This window comes from Crotalus tigris, unplaced genomic scaffold, assembly GCF_016545835.1.
Source record: "Crotalus tigris isolate CLP2741 ecotype Arizona unplaced genomic scaffold, ASM1654583v1 scf7180000022970.308977840:1548163, whole genome shotgun sequence".
NCBI lineage: Eukaryota > Metazoa > Chordata > Lepidosauria > Squamata > Viperidae > Crotalus > Crotalus tigris.
Genome location: NW_024099557.1, coordinates 895,180 through 914,992, shown reverse-complemented (window position 1 = coordinate 914,992; position 19,813 = coordinate 895,180). Strand labels below are relative to the sequence as shown.

At 46.5% G+C, this 19,813-nt stretch overlaps 1 protein-coding gene across 2 annotated transcripts in view; it reads left to right on the top strand.

Moving 5' to 3' along the window:
* The first annotated feature begins 3,843 nt into the window (after window positions 1-3,843).
* Window positions 3,844-19,813, top strand: part of LOC120297063 (granulocyte colony-stimulating factor receptor-like) — a 63,740-nt gene continuing 47,770 nt past the window's right edge. For both annotated transcript variants that reach the window (XM_039319278.1, XM_039319279.1), the window contains exons 1-2: window positions 3,844-4,023; window positions 9,157-9,235. In XM_039319278.1, the coding sequence (XP_039175212.1) occupies window positions 9,181-9,235 (55 nt within the window). In that variant the 5' untranslated portion in view covers window positions 3,844-4,023; window positions 9,157-9,180. The remainder of the gene's footprint in view (window positions 4,024-9,156; window positions 9,236-19,813) is intronic.

The window sequence follows — 19,813 nt, the reverse complement described above, 5'->3', positions numbered from 1 at the left end:
AGCTGTTTTACTCTTGCATATTTGATCGCTGCTGTCCCTGGGAACAAGCTGATCTCTCTGTCACGGAGACACACGTACCAGTGTGTCTGAAGAGAAAATACTCTACATACAAACCTAAGCCTCGCTTTTTCAAAGTACATTCTGGGGCCACTGAGAAGTTCCCTGAAAGCTCATGGAAAGGGGTGGGGTGGGGGTCAGGACCAGCATGGAAGTGTTCTTTTGTGGGGAGGAAAAGTTGTCCCCCCCAAAAAACCTTATTCCCCCCAATAAAAGTCTATGGGTCATGAGGATCAATAGAGTTTTACTTGAAATATTCTCTCTCTCTCCCTCTCCCTCTCCCTCTCTCTCCCTCTCCCTCTCTCTCCCTCTCCCTCTCTCTCCCTCTCCCTCTCTCCCTCCCTCTCCCTCTCTCCCTCCCTCCCTCTCTCTCTCCCTCTCCCTCTCCCTCTCTCCCTCTCTCTCCCTCTCTCTCTCCCTCTCCCTATCTTTCTCTCCCTCTCTCTCTCTCCCTCTCCCCTCTCTCCCTCTCCCTCTCTCTCTCTCCCTCTCTCTCCCTCTCTCTCTCTCTCTCCCTCTCCCTATCTTTCTCTCCCTCTCTCCCTCTCCCTCTCTCTCTCTCCCTCTCCCTCTCCCCTCTCTCTCCCTCTCTCTCTCTCTCTCCCCCTCTCTCCCTCTCCCTCTCTCTCTCTTTTTTGTTTTTTACCCCGCCATTATTACTTTGTAAATAACTCAAGATGGCAAACATACCAAATACTCCTTCCTTTCTCCCACTGTTTTCCTCACAACAACCTTGTCAGATGGATTAGATTGGAAGAGAGTTACTGGCCCAAAGTCACCCAGCTGGCTTTTATGCCTAAAGTGGGACTAGAACTTAAGGTGGGATGGGACTACAATTCACCGTCTCCTGGTGATTGGCCCAAAGTTACCCAGCCCATTTTCATGCCTTAAGATGGGACTGGAACTCACCATCTCCTGATGATTGGTTCAAAGTCATTAGCGGGCTTTCATGCCTAAGGCAGAACTAGAACTCACCATCTCCTGGTGATTGGCCCAAAGTCACTCAGCTAGCTTTCATGCCTAAAGTGGGACTTGAACTTAAGGTGGAATGGGACTACAATTCTCCGTCTCCTGGTGATTGGCCCAAAGTTACCCAGCCCATTTTCATGCCTTAAGATGGGACTGGAACTCACCATCTCCTGGTGATTGGCCCAAAGTCATTAGCGGGCTTTCATGCCTAAGGTGGGACTAAAACTCACCGTCTCCTGGTGATTGGCCCAAAATCACCCAGCTGGCTTTTATGCCTTAAGATGGAACTAGAACTCACCGTCTCCTGATGATTGGCCAAAGTCATTAGCGGGCTTTCATGCCTAAGGCAGGACTAGAACTCACCATCTCCTGGTGATTGGCCCAAAGTCACTCAGCTGGCCTTCATGTCTAAGGCAGGACTAGAACTCCCAGTCTCCCAGTTTCTAGCCTGGTGCCCTAACCACTTGGCCAAGCTGACTCTTGTTATCTTTTTATTATAATATCTCTTTGCTATAACCATTTCGACCTACACTGTCTTCTTCCATGTGTAGGTAATTATTCCAGAAGGATTATGAGGAAAAAATGGCCTGAAAAAGTGTAAAGGTTGGAGGGGGGATTAGACAGGAGAGAGTAAAAATGCATATGCTGACTGTTCTAGTATCTGAGGGGCTGCCAAAAAGAAGAGGGGTGGGGGGTCCACCTATTTTCCAAAGCACCAGAAGGCTGGACAAGAAGCAATGGATGGAAACTGATCAAGGAGAGAAGCAACCTGGAGCCTCTCTTCTCTTCTCAAGAACAGCAACTGTGAGAGGGACCTTGGAGTCCTAGTGGACGATCACTTGACCATGAGCCATCCATGTGCAGCAGCAGCCAAAAAAGATAATGCAATCCTGGGTTGTATAAACAGAGGCATAGAATCAAGATCACGCGAAGTGTTAGTACCGCTTTATAAAACCCTAGTAAGACCACACCTGGAATACTGCAGCCAGTTTTGGTCACCATACTACAAAAAAGACGTTGAGACTTTGGAGAAAATTCAGAGAAGAGCAACTAAGACGATCCAAGGCCCAGAGACTACAACATATGAAGAACGGCTACAGGACTTGGGTTTGTCTAATCTAAAGAAAAGAAGAAATATGGGGGGGGGCTGATAGCAGTGTTCCAGTATTTGAGGGGCTGCCACCAAGAAGAGGGAGTCAAATTATTCTCCAAAGCACCAGAGAGCAGGACAAGAAACAACGGTTGGAAACTGACCAACGAGAGAAGCAACCTGGAATTAAGGAGAAACTTCCTAACAGTGAGGACAGTCAACCAGTAGAACAGCTTTGCCTCCAGAAATCGTGGGCGCTCCATCGCTGGAGGTTTTTAAGAAGAGACTGGACAGTCACTTGTCTGAGATGGTATAGGTTCTCCTGCTTGAGCAGGGGGCTGGACTAGAAGACCTCCAAGGTCCCTTCCAGCTCTCTTCTCTTCTCTCCTCTCCTCTCCTCTTCCATCTTTCCCAGGCACAGAACCTCCTTCAGAGAACTGGGTCTTCATATCTTGTGTAGGAAAGGATCATTTGAATCTAATCACCAGTGCCTTGAGGGAGAACCCTGGAGTGGAATTGTTGGTGTGTAATATTAAGAAAAACAATGAGCTGCCCTGAAGTCTGGTAACACTCACACAGGTTGTCCCCTTTTCCTCCCCTGGCATCTTCAGGCTAGACTGTTCAGACCTCCCAGGGGCTTTCTGCTGATTGGCCAGGGAGCATAGGCCACACCCCTTCATCACAGGCAGCTGGTACAAAGCTTGGCTCTCACACCTGTTACAGGCTCAGCCTGGGATGCTTCTCGGCTTTTATCTATGAGATGGACCCCCAGTTTCCAATCTGAAGTGAGCTTTCTATGTCACCCAGTAAGGAAGGGGTTTTTATCTCTGCTAGAGTTGGAATTCTCTCTCTCTCTCTCTCTCTCTCTCTCTCTCTCTCTCTCTCTCTCTCACACACACACACACACACACACACACACACTTTTTCTCCCTGTTTTGTGTATCTCTTTCTCACTCTCTTCCTCTCACTTTTTCTCTCACTCTTTTTTCTCTTTTCTCTTTTTTCTCTCTCCTCTTTCTCTCTCTCTTTCTCTTTCTCTCTCACACACACAATCTCTCTTTTTCTGTCTCTGTTTTTGTCTGTTTCTTTCTCTCTCCCTCTTTATCTCTTTTCCCTTTCTCGTCCTCTTCCTCTCTTTCTTTTTCTCCTCCTCTTTCTCTCTCTCTCTCTCGCACACACACACTCTTTTTCTCCGTTTTTGTGTGTCTCTTTCTTTCTCGCTCTCTTTCTCACTTTTTCTCCCACTCTTTTTCTTTTTTCTCTCTCTCTCCTCTTTCTCTCTCTTTCTCTTTCACACACACAATCTCTTTTTCTGTCTCTGTTTTTGTCTGTTTCTTTCTCTCCCTCTTTATCTCTTTTCCCTTTCTCGTCCTCTTCCTCTCTTTCTTTTTCTCCTCCTCTTTTTCTCTTTCTCTCTCTCTCTCTCTCACACACACACACTCTTTTTCTCTGTGTGTTTTTGTGTGTCTCTTTCTTGCTCTCTTTCTCTCACTTTTTCTCTTTCTTTTTTCTCTCCTTTCTTTCTCTCTCTTTTACACACACAATCTCTCTTTTTCTGTCTCTGTCTCTGTCTCTGTCTCTGTTTTTGTTTCTCTCTCTCTCTCTCTCTCTCTCTCTCTCTCTCTCTCTCTCTCTCTCTCTCAACCCAGGGAGGGAGGGGCTTTTAGTCTAGATAGAACCACTCAGAGTCTTTTGGACTCTTTTCAAAGCAGAGACTGCCTAAATTTCTGCGGCCGGCAAAGAAAACGCCGGAGATTTCCAACATCCAGCATGAAAGCAAAAAGTCCTAATGATTTTTGTCTCCCTGTTGCCTGCCTTTTGTCTAACAACGCAGCGCGCCCCATTTGCATCGGTGTGCGAGAAGCAATGACTTCCAAAGAACACAGCAGCCAAAGCTTCCCTTGGAGGTAAGTGCCGTCTTTCAAAATGTCATTTAGGGGAGAAGGAACAGCAGGACAGAGTAGAAGGCAATGATAAGGCTGGCTGACGTAAAGCAACAGAGAGATTAATTGCTATGGCCCTTTAGGTCCTGAGCGAAGAGGTGGGGCTGTGGGTTCAAAGGCTGGACAAGAATTCACCTGTTTTGCAGAGCTGAACAAGGCTACATTTGCCATCATAAAAAACACGGCTCTCTTATGATCCCTTTCAATACTTTCCCAAAACACCCTTTAGTGACTTGCAGCAGAAACAAAAGATGCAGGGTGTTCTTTTTTATGAAAAATGTTGTTAAAAGAAGGAAAGGATGGGTTACGTAGTTGCAGGTGGAGAGAAGAATCCAGAGGTTAGAGAAATGCATCTGGCGAGGTGAGCTTCAAATCACGAAAGTTTTCTGCTTTGGAATGAAATTGGTTTAAGCAGAAAAACTGGTCACCTGCTGGTTCTTTGGGGCACCGCATAGACCAGGGGTCTTCAAACTTGGTCCTTTTATGACATGTGTGCCTGGCTGAGGAATTCTGGGAGTTGAAGTCCACAAGTCATAAAAGGGCCAAGTTTGAAGACCCCTGATTCAGACTAAAAGAACTCTCCTGCTACAATGAAGAAAAAAGGGAATGTATAATAATAATAATAATAATAAAAATAAAAAAACAACTGGAGCATCACTTGAACACCATCATCGGCATTGACAAATTCGCTATTAGTCAATTGCAAAAGGCGGCCTTACTAGGAACTGCTTCCATCCTGCGACAATATCTATAATACCATCAAACATCCACATCTGCCTCTCCCAGGTCCTGGGTAAGGACTCGATAGGTGGACAAAATGCCAAATCCAGTCTGAACATCTGGCTGACTGTGCGATGATACATAATAATAATAATAATAATGGAAGGGACCTTGGAGGTCATCTAGTCCAACCCCCTGCTCAGGCAGGAAACCCTTTACCATTTCAGACAAATGGCTGTCCCGTCTCTTCTTTAAAACTTCCAGTGTTGGAGCATTCACCACTTCTGGAGGCAAGTTGTTCCACTGGCTAATTGTTCTAACTGAACTTAATCCGGAGTAGATGAGGATGTAAGAAACTGCAGTCAAAATAACTATTTCTGTTTTTTTTAAAAAAAGAAAAATCATTGAGAGACTAGTCGCTTTAGAGCAGGAGTATCCAACCTTGGCAACTTTAAGACTTGTGGACTTCAGTTCCCAGAATCCCCCAGCCAGCCATGCCTGGCTGGGGAATTCTAGGAGTTGAAGTCCCACAGGTCTTAAAGTTGCCAAGATTCAATGTCCCTGCCTTAAAAGGTGCATTAGAGGTCATCTATTCAAGGCTGAAATCTTTCAATTGCACAGTTTGTGTCCAAAGTCCTGGCCTTAAATGATCAATATGATCCAGTCCCTCCCTCCCTCCCTCTCTCTCTCTCTCCCTCTCTCTCTCTCCCTCCCTCCCTCCCCCCTCTCTCTCCCCCTCTCCCCCCTCTCTCTCTCTCTCCCTCCCTCCCTCCCCCCTCTCTCTCCCCCTCTCTCCCCCCCTCTCTCTCTCTCTCACTCCCTCCCTCCCCTCCTCCTCTCCCCCTCTCTCTCCCTCCTCTCTCTCTCTCTCTCTCCCTCCCCCCCTCTCTCCTCCCCCTCTCTCTCCTCTCCCTCTCCTCTCTCTCCCCCTCTCTCCCCTCTCTCTCTCTCTCTCTCTCCCCTCTCTCCCTCTCTCTCTCTCCCCCCTCTCTCTCCTCTCTCCCCCTCTCTCTCTCTCTCCTCTCCCTCCCTCCCTCCCCCCTCTCTCTCCCCCTCTCTCCCCCCCTCTCTCTCTCTCTCCCCCTCTCTCCCCCCCCCTCTCTCTCTCTCTCTCAGCCCAACCCACCTCACAGGTGGTGGTGGAAAATGTGTTAGATATATTTGTTGCCTTGAGCTATTTGTTAAAATAATAAAGGCGGCGATACAACTAAATAAGGACCCAAAATCTTCGCTGTCCCCAAACATTCAGCTCTAGCCTTGCCCTCCAGAACCACCAAGGCTAACAGCACCATCCACTCCTTTGGCTATCTGGAAACTCAGTCCGAGGAAAGAAAGCAGACTTGCAGGAAGTGAAAAATTGTCTATTTGACTGTTTGGATTTTTAGTCCACCGTGAAAACGTTTGGGGACGGGGAGGTAGAAGGTGGGCAGAGAGGAAGAAGGGGAGAGAAACAGGTAGGCAGGCAAAAATAAGAATGGGGAGATGCCCTGCCAGTGTGAGACACGGAGGCAACTTAAGAAGATGCAATGTATCAATAAAGGAGAATATTTGCAGCTCAGGGTTAAAATGAGGGGTCCTTGGTGCTGTCTGAGCCTGGTTGTTTTCTTGCAGACGTTTCAGTACCCAACTAGGTAACATCATCAGTGCTAGAAGGGAGTGGGGTTTGTGGAGAGGAGGAGGGGAGGAAGAGGAGGAGAAGGAGGAGAAGGAGGAGAAAGAAGAAGAGGAGAAGGAAGATGATGAGGAAGAGGAGGAAGAGGAAGACTGTGGTGTAACATCATCAGTGCTAGAAGAGAGAGGGGTTTGTGGAGAGGAGGAGGAGAAGTAGAAGGGGAGGGAGGAGGAGGAAGAGGAGGAGAAGAAGCCATAGAAGAAGAAGAAGAAGAAGAAGAAGAAGAAGAAGAAGAAGAAGAAGAAGAAGAAGAAGAAGAAGAAGAAGAAGAAGAAGAAGAAAAGGAAGAGGAGGAGGAGGACGAGGAGAAGAAGAAGAAGAAGAAGAAGAAGAAGAAGAAGAAGAAGAAGAAGAAGAAGAAGAAGAAGAAGAAGAAGAAGAAGAAGAAGAAGAAGAAGAAGAAAAGAAGAAGAGGACAAGAAGAAGAAGAAGAAGAAGAAGAAGAAGAAGAAGAAGAAGAAGAAGAAGAAGAAGAAGAAGAAGAAGAAGAAGAAAAGGAAGAGGAGGAGGAGGACGAGGAGAAGAAGAAGAAGAAGAAGAAGAAGAAGAAGAAGAAGAAGAAGAAGAAGAAGAAGAAGAAGAAGAAGAAAAGGAAGAGAAGGAGGAGGAGGAGGTGAGGAGAAAGAAGAAGAGGAGAAGGAAGATGATGAGGAAGAGGAGGAAGAGGAAGACTGTGGTGTAACATCATCAGTGCTAGAAGAGAGAGGGGTTTGTGGAGAGGAGGAGGAGAAGGAGAAGGGGAGGGAGGAGGAGGAGGAGGAGGAGGAGAAGAAGAACAACAACAACAAGAAGAAGAAGAACAAGAAGAGGAAGAGGAAGAGGAGGAGGAGGAGGAGGAGGGGGAGGAGGAGGAGAAGAAGAAGGGGAGGGAGGAGGAGGAAGAGGAGGAGAAGAAGCCATAGAAGAAGAAGAAGAAGAAGAAGAAGAAGAAGAAGAAGAAGAAGAAGAAGAAGAAGAAGAAGAAGAAGAAGAAGGAAGAGAGGAGGAGAAGAAGAGAAGAAGAAGAAGAAGAAGAGGAAGAGGAGGAGAAGAAGAGGAGGAGGAGGAGGAGAAGAAGAAGAAGAAGAAGAAGAAGAAGAAGAAGAAGAAGAAGAAAAGGAAGAGGAGGAGGAGAAGAAGAAGAAGAAGAGGAGGAGGAGGAAGAAGAGAGGAGGAGGAGGAGGAGGAGGAGGAGGAAGACTGTGGGATCCTTGGTGTTCTTTGAGCTTGGTTGTTTTCTGGCAGATCTTTCATGACCCAAATTAGGTAAGATCATCAACGATAGAATAATGAGCCCAAAGACTGCTTCACAGTGAAATGGGTGGCATATAAATTTAATAAATGAAAAAATAATAAAAACAGCCAAGGAGGCTTGCAGACCGTCACCCAGCAGGAGCCCTTCAAAAGCCCATGAGCTCACCAGGACAAATCCCCCCCCCAATTTGTGAGATAATCAGAGGTTGTCCGTCTAGATAGGAGCCTGGATTTCAGGATGGCTGATTAGAAGCTCACCTGGACACCAGAAAGCCCTTTGCAATGATGTTTCTTTATCAGAGTAATTAAAATGGGGGGGGGGATTGCTTACATTGAAGATTGGAGAAAAGGGTGAGAGAGAGCGAGAGAGACTCAGACACACAGAGAAGAGATGATGGATGGGATTACAGAGAAGGTTCAGATAGATAGATAGATAGATAGATAGATAGATAGATAGATAGATAGATAGATAGACAGACAGACAGACAGACAGACAGACAGACAGACAAACAATGATGGATGATAGGTAGCTATAGATAAAGATAGCTAGAAATGATAGAGATAGCTAGATAGATAGCTAGATAGATAGATAGATAGATAGATAGATAGATAGATAGATAGAGACAGACAGACAGACAGACAGACGATAGATGGATGATAGGTAGCTATAGATAAAAGGTAGAAATGATAGAGATAGATAGATAGAGAGAGAGAGAGAGAAAGAGACAGACAGACAGATAGATGAATAGGTGATAGATGGATGATAGGTAGCTATAGATAAAGATAGGTAGAGATGATAGATATAGATGATAGAGAGAGAGAGAGAGAGAGAGAGAGAGACAGACAGACAGACAGACAGACAGACCAACAGACAGACAGACAGATGATAGATAGATGATAGGTAGGTAGAGATGATAGACAGAGAGATAGAGACAGTTGTTAAGTGAGTTCTGCCCCATTTTACAACCTTTCTTGCCACGGTCGCTAAGTGAATCCCTGCAGTTGTCAAGTTAGTGACCTGCTTGTGAAGGGAACGTGGTTACCCCACTGACACTGCTTGCCAGAGGGTCACCAGAGGGGACGCTGCCACCATCATAAATATGAGTCAGTGGCCGAGCATCTGAATTTTGACCACCTGATCGTGAGGAGGCTACAACGGTCGTTAAGTGTGAAAAGGGGTCATAAGTCGCTTTTTTTCACTGCCGTTGTAACTCTGAACGGTCACTAAATGAATGGTTGTATGGTCAAGGATTACTTGTATAGCTTTGAGCCAAAAAGCAACGGCTGATTCCCTTCCTTCTCTCTCCAAGGCATCTCTTCCTGGTGCCAGCCTCCAGAGTTGTGGAGTTTGTGGGAAGTGTGCGCCTGCATAATTTAAAGTGTGCCTCATGCACACCGCTTTGATTTTCAAAAAAAAGGGGGGGGAACCCACAAGGGAGGTTTAAATGCCTGCTATTGTCGTCTCTTCGCAGCTGTCGTGCGCTGTGATCTTCAGGATGTCCCTCACACTGGCGTGGATCATCGTTCTTCTCACCTGTCTCTCCTGCTTAGGTAAGAACGAGGATCCCGAAGAGTTTTTGGTGGGGTCGAGGATGGGGAGTCCTCGACTTATGACCACAGCATTTCTGTCGCTAAACAAGACATTGGTTCTGTCAGAACCTCAAACCGTTGCTGCGTGATCGGTCATAACTCAAGATCCACCTGTAAGGGACTGCAGCGGAGCCCAGATTTTTCATCGCTAAACAAGATAGTTCGTAGATGAATTTTGCCCCATTTTACAACCTTTCTCGCCACGGTTGTTAAGTGAATCACGGCACTTATTAAATTAGTAGCGCGGTTGTTAAGTAGATCTGGCTTCCCCCTTTGACTTTGTTTGTCAAAAGGTCGTAAAAGGGGATCATGTGAGCCCCCCCGGGAGGCTGCAACCATCATAAATATGAGTCAGTTGCCAAGTGTCTTGAGTTTTGATCACGTGACCACGGGGAGGCTGCAAAAGTCATAAGTGTGAAAAATAGTCACGAGGTGCTTTTTTTCAGTGCTGTTGTAACCTCGGTCACTAAATGAACTGTCGTAAGATGAGGACTACCTTTAAACCTTAGCTTGAGTTTCTGGTTTCCGAAACGTAAAACAAATCTCTTTCTCTGTCAGTCAAATCATTAGCACAGGGGTCCCCAACCTGTGGGCCGAGGCCCAGTAGCAGGCCAAGGCCTGCTGGCCACTGGGCCGCGGGACAGGCTGGCCAGTGTGTGCAGGTGTACGTGCACACCCGCTCACTTGCGCTAGCGCCACGGCTGTGAGGCACAAACCCAGGATGCCGCACCACGGGGAGCAAAAACGGTCCACCACTGCACCTCGGGGCACGAAAACGGGCCACTGCCGCACTACAAGGTGGAAAAATGGCTACTGCCGCTCCCCAGGGCGCAGAAACAAGGCGCTGCGCCATGCAAGAATGGGGCGGGGCTAGCAAGTATCACGCAGATGCTAGCCCCGCCCCATTTGCAGCGCGCACATGTAAAATGCTTCCCCTTCCCTTTTCCTCCGGTCTGCCAACTGACAAAGGTTGGTGACCTCTGCATTAGCAGATGTCAATAACAAACACACACACACACACACACACAGCTGTTATCTTGTTCTCTCGGCCTTCTCTGCAATTAAATGGTCCAGGAAATAAACCACAGAGCACTGACCTAGTTTTCCAGCACTTACTCATTTTGAAATACAGGTAGTCCTCAACTTACGACCAGTTATTTAGCAACCAGACTTCCCAGAAAATACATATACCAGTAGTCACTTCGTTTAGTGACCATTCATTTAGTGATCGTGTTTTTCACATTTGCAACCTTTTAGGCATCCCCGTGGTTTCGTGATCAACATCCAGACGCTCGGCAACTGACTCGTATTTACGACGGTTGCAGTGTCCCCAGGGGGTCATGTGATCCTCTTTTGCGACATTCTGACATGCAAAGTCCATGGGGGAAGCCCAATTCACTTTACAACCGCGTCACTCACTTACCAACTGCTGCGATTCACTTAACAACTGTGGCAAGAAAGGTCGTAAAATGGGACAAAAATAACTGAACAGATGTCTCAGCCACAGAAACTTTGGGCTCGGTTGAGGTCGTAAGTTGAGGACTGCCTGTATGACCAATTTTGGAGTTCTACCTCCGCTCCAGATGTTAAGCAAGGCAGTTGTTAAGGGAGCTTTGCCCCGTTTTATATCCTTTTTGCCACCGTTATTAAGTGAATCCTTGCGGTTATTCAGTGGATCATATATTTTACATTTAACAACTGTGGCTGATTCGCTTAATGACCAAAAATGAAGCAAGGTCATAAACGTTTTGCTTAACAACCATAATGCTTAGTGACTGAATTATTGGTAACAATTGGGGTCGCTAAGCGAGGACTACCAGCATAAATCTCCCAATCTTACCGACAACGACCACGTACTTCATGACATTTCCCCCCAGATTCCTCTTGGCTAGTACTAAATCATATTCCTAATGAATATACAGTAGAGGTGACAAATAGATTTAAGGAACTGGATCTGATAGACAGAGTGCCTGAAGAACTATGGATGGAAGTTCGCAACATTGTACAAGAGGTAGCAACTAAAAGAAAAAGAAATGCAAGAAAGCAAAATGGCTGTCTGAGGAAGCTTTGCAAATAGCTGAGGAAAGAAGGGAAGCAAAAGGCAAAGGAGAAAGAGAAAGATACACCCAATTGAATGCAGAATTCCAGAGAATAGCTAGAAGAGATAAGAATGCCTTCTTAAATGAACAGTGCAAAGAAATAGAAGAAAACAACAGAATAGGGAGGACCAGAGATCTCTTCAAGAAAATTGGAGATATGAAGGGAACGTTTCATGCAAAAATGGGCATGATAAAGGACCAAAATGGCAGAGACCTAACAGAGGCAGAAGAGATTAAGAAGAGATGGCAAAACTACACAGAAGAACTATACAAGAATGAGCTTAACATCCCAGATAACCACAATGAGATGGTCATTGACCTCGAACCAGACATCCTAGAATGTGAAGTGAAATGGGCCTTAGAAAATCTGAGCAACAACAAAGCTAGTGGAGGTGACAGTATTCCAGCTGAGCTATTCAAAATCTTAAAAGACGATGCAGTAAAAGTGCTACACTCAATTTGCCAGCAAATTTGGAAAACTCAACAGTGGCCACAGGATTGGAAAAGGTCAGTTTACATTCCAATTCCAAAGAAAGGCAATGCCAAAGAATGTTCAAACTATCGCACCATTGCACTCATTTCACATGCTAGTAAAGTTATGCTTAAAATCCTACAAGCTAGACTCCAGCAGTATGTGGATCGAGAACTACCAGAAGTACAGGCAGGATTTCGAAGAGGCAGAGGAACTAGAGATCAAATTGCCAACATACGCTGGATCATGGAGAAAGCTAGGGAGTTCCAGAAAAACATCTACTTCTGCTTCATTGACTATGCAAAAGCCTTTGATTGTGTGGATCACAACAAATTGTGGCAAGTTCTTAAAGAGATGGGAGTACCAGACCATCTCATTTGTCTCTTGAGAAACCTATATGCGGGTCAAGAAGCAACAGTGAGAACTGGACACGGAACCACTGATTGGTTCAAAATTGGAAAAGGAGTCCGGCAAGGCTGTATACTGTCGCCCTGCCTATTTAACTTATATGCAGAGCACATCATGAGAAAGGCAGGGCTAGATGAATCAAAAGTTGGAATTAAGATTGCCGGGAGAAATATCAACAACCTAAGATATGCAGATGATACCACTCTAATGGCAGAAAGTGAAGAGGAACTAAAGAGCCTCTTGATGCGGGTGAAGAAGGAGAGTGCAAAAGTTGGCTTGAAACTCAACATTAAGAAAACCAAAATCATGGCATCCGGCCCTCTCAATTCCTGGCAAATAGATGGGGAAGAAATGGAGGTAGTGACAGATTTTATTTTTCTGGGCTCAAAGATCACCTCAGATGGGGACTGCAGCCAAGAAATTAAAAGACGCTTGCTCCTGGGGAGGAAAGCTATGGCAAATCTAGACAGCATACTAAAAAGCAGAGACATCACCCTGCCAACAAAAGTATGTATAGTCCAGGCCATGGTTTTCCCAGTTGCAATGTATGGCTGTGAAAGTTGGACCATAAGAAAGGCTGAGCGCAAAAGAATTGAGGCCTTTGAACTATGGTGCTGGAGAAGACTCCTGCGAGTCCCTTGGACTGCAAGGCGTTCAAACCGGTCAGTCCTAGAAGAGATCAACCCCGACTGCTCTTTAGAAGGCCAGATCCTGAAGTTGAAACTCAAGTACTTTGGCCACCTAATGAGAAGGAAGGATTCACTGGAGAAGAGCCTAATGCTGGGAAAGATTGAGGGCAATAGAAGAAGGGGACGACAGAGAATGAGATGGCTGGATGGAGTCACTGAAGCAGTAGGTGTGAATTTAAATGGACTCCAGAAGATGGTAGAGGACAGGAAGACCTGGAGGAACATTGTCCATGGGGTCGCAATGGGTCGGACACGACTTCGCAATTAACAACAACAGTTCTTTTCTTTTTAATTTAAAAAGGATGCCAAGAAGGAGAAAGCAATTTCCTGACTTGCAATAGATTCAGAGCCTGGGGCTCCATCCCTTCCGATAAAGATTGCACCCGATGCGCGGGTGGAAATCAAAGTAAATCTCTCACCCGGCTGGAGACACCGAGGAAGACTTTGAGAACAAAGACCATAGAGTCGTAAGGCTGGAAGGGATTTTAACAGAATCACAGGACAACACATTTGGGACAGTGGTGGGATTCAGATATGTGAACAACCGGTTCTCTATGTGGATGCCGCTTCCGGAAGTCCATTCTGGGCCTGGGCAACAAAAAAATAGCTACCGGTTCTGCCGAAGTGGTGCGAACCGGCTGAATCCCACCACTGAATTGGAGGAAACTTGGAGGCCTTCTAGTCTAACCCCCTGCTCAGACAGGAAACCCTATATCAGGGGTAGGCAACCTTGGCTCTTTTATGACTCATGGACTTCAACTCCCAGAATTCCTGAGCCAGCCATGCTGAGGGGAAAGGGAGAGGTTTCCAAGCTGAGCCATGCCGGCTCAGGAATTCTGGGAGTTGAAGTCCACGAGTCATAAAAGGGTCAAGGTTGCCTACCCTTGCCCTATACCATTTCAGACAAATGGCTGTCCAGTCTCTTCTTGAAAACTTCCAGTGATGGACCACCCACAACTTCTGGAGGCAGGTTGTTCCCCTGGTTAATTGTTCTCACTGTCAGGAAATTTCTCTTTAGTTGAAGGTTGCTTCTTGTCCTATCTTCAGGCGCTTTGGAGAATAGCTTGACGCCCCCTCTTTTTTGCAGCAACCCATCAAATGTTGGAAGATGGCTATTATGTCCCCCCTCGTCCTTCTCTTCATTAGACTAGACATACCCAGTTCCAGCAACCGTTCCTTGTATGTTTTAGCCTCCAGTCCCCTAATCATCTTTGTTGCTCTTCTCTGCACTCTTTCTAGAGCAGTGGTTCTCAACCTTTTTAATGCCGCGACCCCCAACCGGTTGTAAGTCAAGGACTACTCAACTGGTGCAGCACCGTTTGCAGAATGGGACTTTTGGTGGGCTCAGCAGGGCAGAGACAGCCTGGACAATTCCTATTGGCTTTTGAAAGCCAATAGAATTAGACTCTATTCAAGAGAGTCTATTCTATTGGCTTTCAAAAGCCAATAGAATAAAAGGGAGTAGCACAGCTAAGGAAAAGGGGGGAAAAATGGCGGACTGCGTTGTTTGGCGACCCCCGTGAAATGGTCATTTGACCCCAAATGGGGTCCCAACCCACAGGTTGAGAACCACTGGTCTAGAGTCTCAACATCATTTTTACATCGTGGTGACCAAAACTGGATGCCGTATTCCAAGTGTGGCCTTACCAAGGCATTGTAAAGTGGTATTAACTCTTCACCTGATCTTGATTCTGTCTCTCTGTTAATGCAGCCTAGGACTGTGTTGGCTTATTTTGGCAGCTTCTTCTAATAATCCAACTTTCTGCTCAAGGAGATGGGACACCTTATACCATCCCAGTCATTGAGCAGGAGGTTGGACTAGAAGACCTCCAAGATCCCTTCCAACTCTGTTACTCTGTTATTCAGTCAAATGAACTGAGAACTGGGATGGGGGGAGGGGCTTTAATCGACCTTAATCCTCCTCACACGTCCCCGTTGTGGACCGTGCCGTGTTTCGCATTCATCACCCAATCTTGTGGGTGAATTGTCTTCCTCCAGCTTGGATCGTTATAGGATTTCCTGCCTTCCACTTGCTGTTTCCCTCTGTTCCTCTCTGAGCCACGTTCTCTCCACATTCAATAGCTGCATTGTTTTTTGTTTTTTCCCCTTTCTCTTTTTTTCTCTCTTTCTTTCTTTCTTTCTGTGCCGGTTTCATGGAAATGGAGGGAACATTGTGTCCAGGACTGCAAATTGTTGGAAGAAAGCCAACCGGCTCTTCGGGTTTTTTTTCATCAGCATTAGCCCCCCCCCCCCCAGCACAGGGGAAGGGGATTCCTATGGCTTTGCAGGAGAAAGGGATGATGGGTTGGTGTTGAAAGACCTGGTAGCTAGCTGCTCATCCTCTCCCCAGAGGCCTCGTGCAGTTAGGGCTGCAATTATGAATCCAATTTTAACCCATCCCTCTGTTATAAATTAATTAGGTCATGGGGTGTACAAATCCCAGCGTCTCTCTGTTTACCCACCCACCCACCCACCCGGCCACAGCCCATTTAAACCTGAGGTCTCTTGAGTCCTTCAAAAAGCCACCTTTGAATTGTCATGTTTGATGTGATACGTAGCGAGTCAGCACATCAACCGAATGACATTTTTAATCCCAAATCTGTGGGGTCCTGGGTGCTCTCTGAGCTTGGTGGTTTTCTTGCAGGCGTTTCGCTACCCAACTAGTTAACATCATCAGGGCACGTCTGATGGAACGCTTGCAAGCAAGCCACCAAGCTCCGAGAGCACCAAGGACCCACCGTTCAACCCTGATCTGCAAATATTCTCTTTTGTTGGAATCCCAAATCTGTTAAATCTGATGTGGATTTGTCCTGCGTCCATCCATTGTGTGTGAGAGAAAGAGAGTTGGAGAGATATGGAGAAAGAAAAAGAGGGAGAACGAGTGAAAGAGGGAGAAACCGGGAGAAAAGAAAGAAAGAAAGAAAGAAAGAAAGAAAGAAAGAAAGAAAGAAAGAAAGAAAGAAAGAAAGAAAGAAAGAAAGAAAGAAAGAAAGAAAGAAAGAAGGGGAATAGAGAGAAGACAAGGGGGAATGAGAGAAAGAGAGAAAAGAAAGGAAAAGAAAGGAAGGAAGAAAAGGAAGGAAAGAAAGAAAAGAAAGAGGAAGGAAGGGAGGGGGAATAGAGAGAGGGCAAGGGGGAATGAGAGAGAGAGAGAAAGAGAGAAAAGAAAGGAAAAGAAAGGAAGGAAGAAAAGGAAAGAAAGAAAGAAAAGAAAGAGGAAGGAAGGAAGGGAGGGGGAATAAAGAGAGGGCAAGGGGGAATGAGAGAAAGGAAAAAGAAAGAAAAAGAAAGGAAGAAAAGAAAGAAAGAAAAGAGTAAGTAAGGAAGGAAAGAAATGAAACAAAGAGAAAGAAAGAAATAGAAAGAAGGAAAGAAAGAAAGAAAGAAAGAAAGAAAGGAAATAGAGAGGGCAAGGGGGAATGAGAGAAAGAGAAGAAGAAAGGAAGGAAGAAAAGAAAAAAGAAAAAAGGAAGGAAGGAAGGAAGGAAGGAAAGAAAGAAATGAAACAAAGAGAAAGAAAGAAAGAGAAAGAAAGAAAGAAAGAAAGAGAATAGAGAGAGGGCAAGGGGAATGAAAGAAAGGGAAAAGAGAGAAAAAGAAAGGAAGGAAGAAAAGAAAGAAAGAAAAAAGGAAGGAAGGAAAGAAATGAAAGAGAGAGAGAGAGAGAAAGAAAGAAAGAGAAAGAATAGAGAGAGGGCAAGGGGGGATGAGAGAGAGAGAGAAAAGAGAAGAAAGGAAGGAAGGAACGAAGGAAGGGGGAATAGGGAGAGGGAATGTGAATGAGAGAAAGAGAAAGAGGGAGAGAGAAGAGAGAGGGAAAGAAAGAGAGAGAAAGAGGGAGTGAGCAAAAGAAAGAAAGAGAGAGAGAGAGAGGAAGAGAGAGCTTATCCCAGAGACTTCATTCTCTCACCCTCTGCTTCTCCCAATCCACTGGAGCCCAACCCAGGATCCATTTCAGCGCTTTGTCCTCCAGCCTCAAAATGCTTTTCCATCCCTGCTCTAAGAGGCTCCCACCATTAGGCCCTCCTCTTCTAGAACCGTGCACAGCCTCCTTTGAGCCAGCTCCTTGTCCCTGTGAAGCGTTCTCATTCCTAAAAGCCTACACAATACCCCTGAGCTGTGCCCTGGGTGTGCTTGAATGGACTGTTCACAGTCCTATAGTTCCCGACTTACAGCCATTCCATTCATAGACACAACGGCACTGGGAAAAAAAGGGACTTACAATCAGTTCACGCACTTACAACAGTTGCAGCCAACATTCAGGGGTGCGGAAAGGAGAACGCACTCGCAACGATGGTGGGATCATGGGATCAACATGTGTGACCTTTCGAGCCGGCGTCCGATAAGCAAAGTCAGTGGGGGAAGCTGAGCTTGCTTACTAACTGCGTGAGCCCGTGATTCGCTTAACAACCGTGGTGAAAAAAAGGTCCTAAAATTGGGCATGGCTCACTTAACAATCTTAGCAATGGAAATAATGATGTTGGAAGGGACATTGGAGGTCATCTAGTCAAACCCCCTGCTCAGGCAGGAAACCCTACACCAGTGATGGCGAACCTTTTAGAGACCGAGTGCGCCAAAACTGGCCCTGCCCCCACTCCATCCCCTACCCCGCCTCCGCTCCACTCCCACCCCGCCTGCCTGCAGGGCCACTCACCGCCTCCAGGGCCCGCTGCAGATTGCCCAGCAGCGCCATGGCGGCCACGCCCTCTGCCTGCACCCCGCAGCATCAACTGTGCACGATGGGGCGTGAGGGCAGAGTCTTGTCTACTCTGCCTGTCTGCCATGTCCTTGGCTGCACTGCTCCGCGTGGGCCACGCTTGGGGGCGACTCTCCTCCAGGGGGGCTGCTGGTGAGGAGGGGGTCACGGGGGAGGCAAGGCTGGGGCAACAGCACGTGTGCCCACAGAGAGGGCTCTGAGTGCCACCTCTGGCACCTGTGCCATAGGTTCGCCACCACTGCCCTACACCATTTCGGACAAATGGCTGTCCAGTCTCTTCTTAAAAACTTCCAGTGTTGGAGCATTCACCGCTTCTGGAGGCAGGTTGTTCCACTGGTTAATTGTTCTAATTGTCAGGAAGTTTCTCCTTAGTTCTAGGTTGCTTCTCTTTTTGGTTAGTTTCCATTCTGTTGTTTCTTGTCCTGCCTTCAGGCGCTTTGGAGAATAGCTTGACTCCCCCTTCTTTGGGGCAGCCCCTGAGATATTGGAACAGTTATCGTGTCTCCCCTCGTCCTTCTCTTCGTTAAACTAGACATGCCCAATTCCAGCAGCTGTTCCTTATGTGTTTTAGCCTCCAGTCCTCTAAACATCTTTGTTGCTCTTCTCTGCCCTCTTTCCAGAGTCTCAACATCTTTTTTACATCGTGGTGACCAAAATTGGAAGCAGTATTCCAAGTGTGGCCTTACCAAGGCATTGAAAAGTGATATTAACACTTCACCTGATCTTGATTGCTAAGCAATCGTGGCTGTAAGTCGAGGGCTACCTGTATAGCAATGGATTCAGGGTCCTGGGTGGGGGGGTGGGAGATGGGGTAAGAGTCGGGATAAATCATCCCCCAATACTCTTTCAATTGTCATGTTTCCACCTAATGAAACACTTCAAAGAACTTCCAGGCATGTTTATTCCAAAACCTTTATTACCAGTGTTACAAATTGATAGCACATCATGGAGGTTTATGCCACAATCTGAATTCCTCTTGCTGGCATCTAACTTTTCTTGCTAAACCCCTCCCTTATCTTGCAGTCACAAGTCACATCTTCCAATTAGCCCAGAGGGCAGAGATTCACTTCCTGTTCCTTTTCCCGGGCTTTTGTTATTTCCCCTCCCTTTTCTCTGTCATCTGAATTAACTCTAAAAATACCAAACAGTTCTGCATATTTTGTCAAAGCGAGTATATTCAATATTAGCAGCGTTGACACCGGTACTAGAATAAATTCAAACTAGTAAGTCATGTTTCCATGGAGACAAATCTAACTCTGTGGTCGCTAAGAGTCAAGACCAAGTTGATGGCACATAATCAAACAAGATTGGTTTTAAGAGTAGGGCAGGAAGACTGGATTCTGAAAATATCTTTAAATGAAGACTAAATGGACCTCCGTTGAGGACGCTCTAAGGATGAATTCCTGCCCTGGGAAGGGCTGGGATCAGATGATCCCTTTCTAATCTCCCGTTCTAGAATCCCCTAAGGATGTCCCTGAATTGTGTACATAGGAGATCTTCTCTCACGTTCTCCCAAAAGAGACATAAGGACGTTACAAGCCGTCGTGGCTTCATTACGGAGTTTGACATGATACCAATAAAAGCAGAATATTTCTAGCTCAAGGTTGAAATGAAGGGTCCTCGGTGTTTCATCATCAGTGTTAGAAGGGAGTAGGGTTTGCGGAGAGGAGGAGGAGGAGGAGGAGGAGGAGGAGGAGGAGGAGGAGGACTACTGTAGGGTCCTTGACATTCTCTGAGCTTGTTTTCTTGCAGACGTTTCATGACCCAGTTAGGTAACATCATCAGTGTTAGAAGGGAGTAGGGTTTGCGGAGAGGAGGAGGAGGAGGAGGAGGAGGAGGAGGAGGAGGAGGAGGAGGAAGGGGAGTGGGAGGGGGAGGAGGACTGTGGGGTCCTTGGTGCTCTCTGAGCTCAGTGGTTTTCTTGCAGATGTTTCATGACCCAGTTAGGTAACATCATCAGTGCTAGAAGGGAGTGGGGGTTGTGGAGAGGAGGAGGAGGAGGAGGAGGAGGAGGAGGAGGAGGAGGAGGAGGAGGAGGAGGAGGAGGAGGAGGAGGAGGAGGAGGACGACTGTGGGGTCCTTGGTGCTGTCTGTGCTTGGCTGTTTTCCTGCAGATGTTTCATGACCCAACTAGATAACATCCCCAATGCTAAT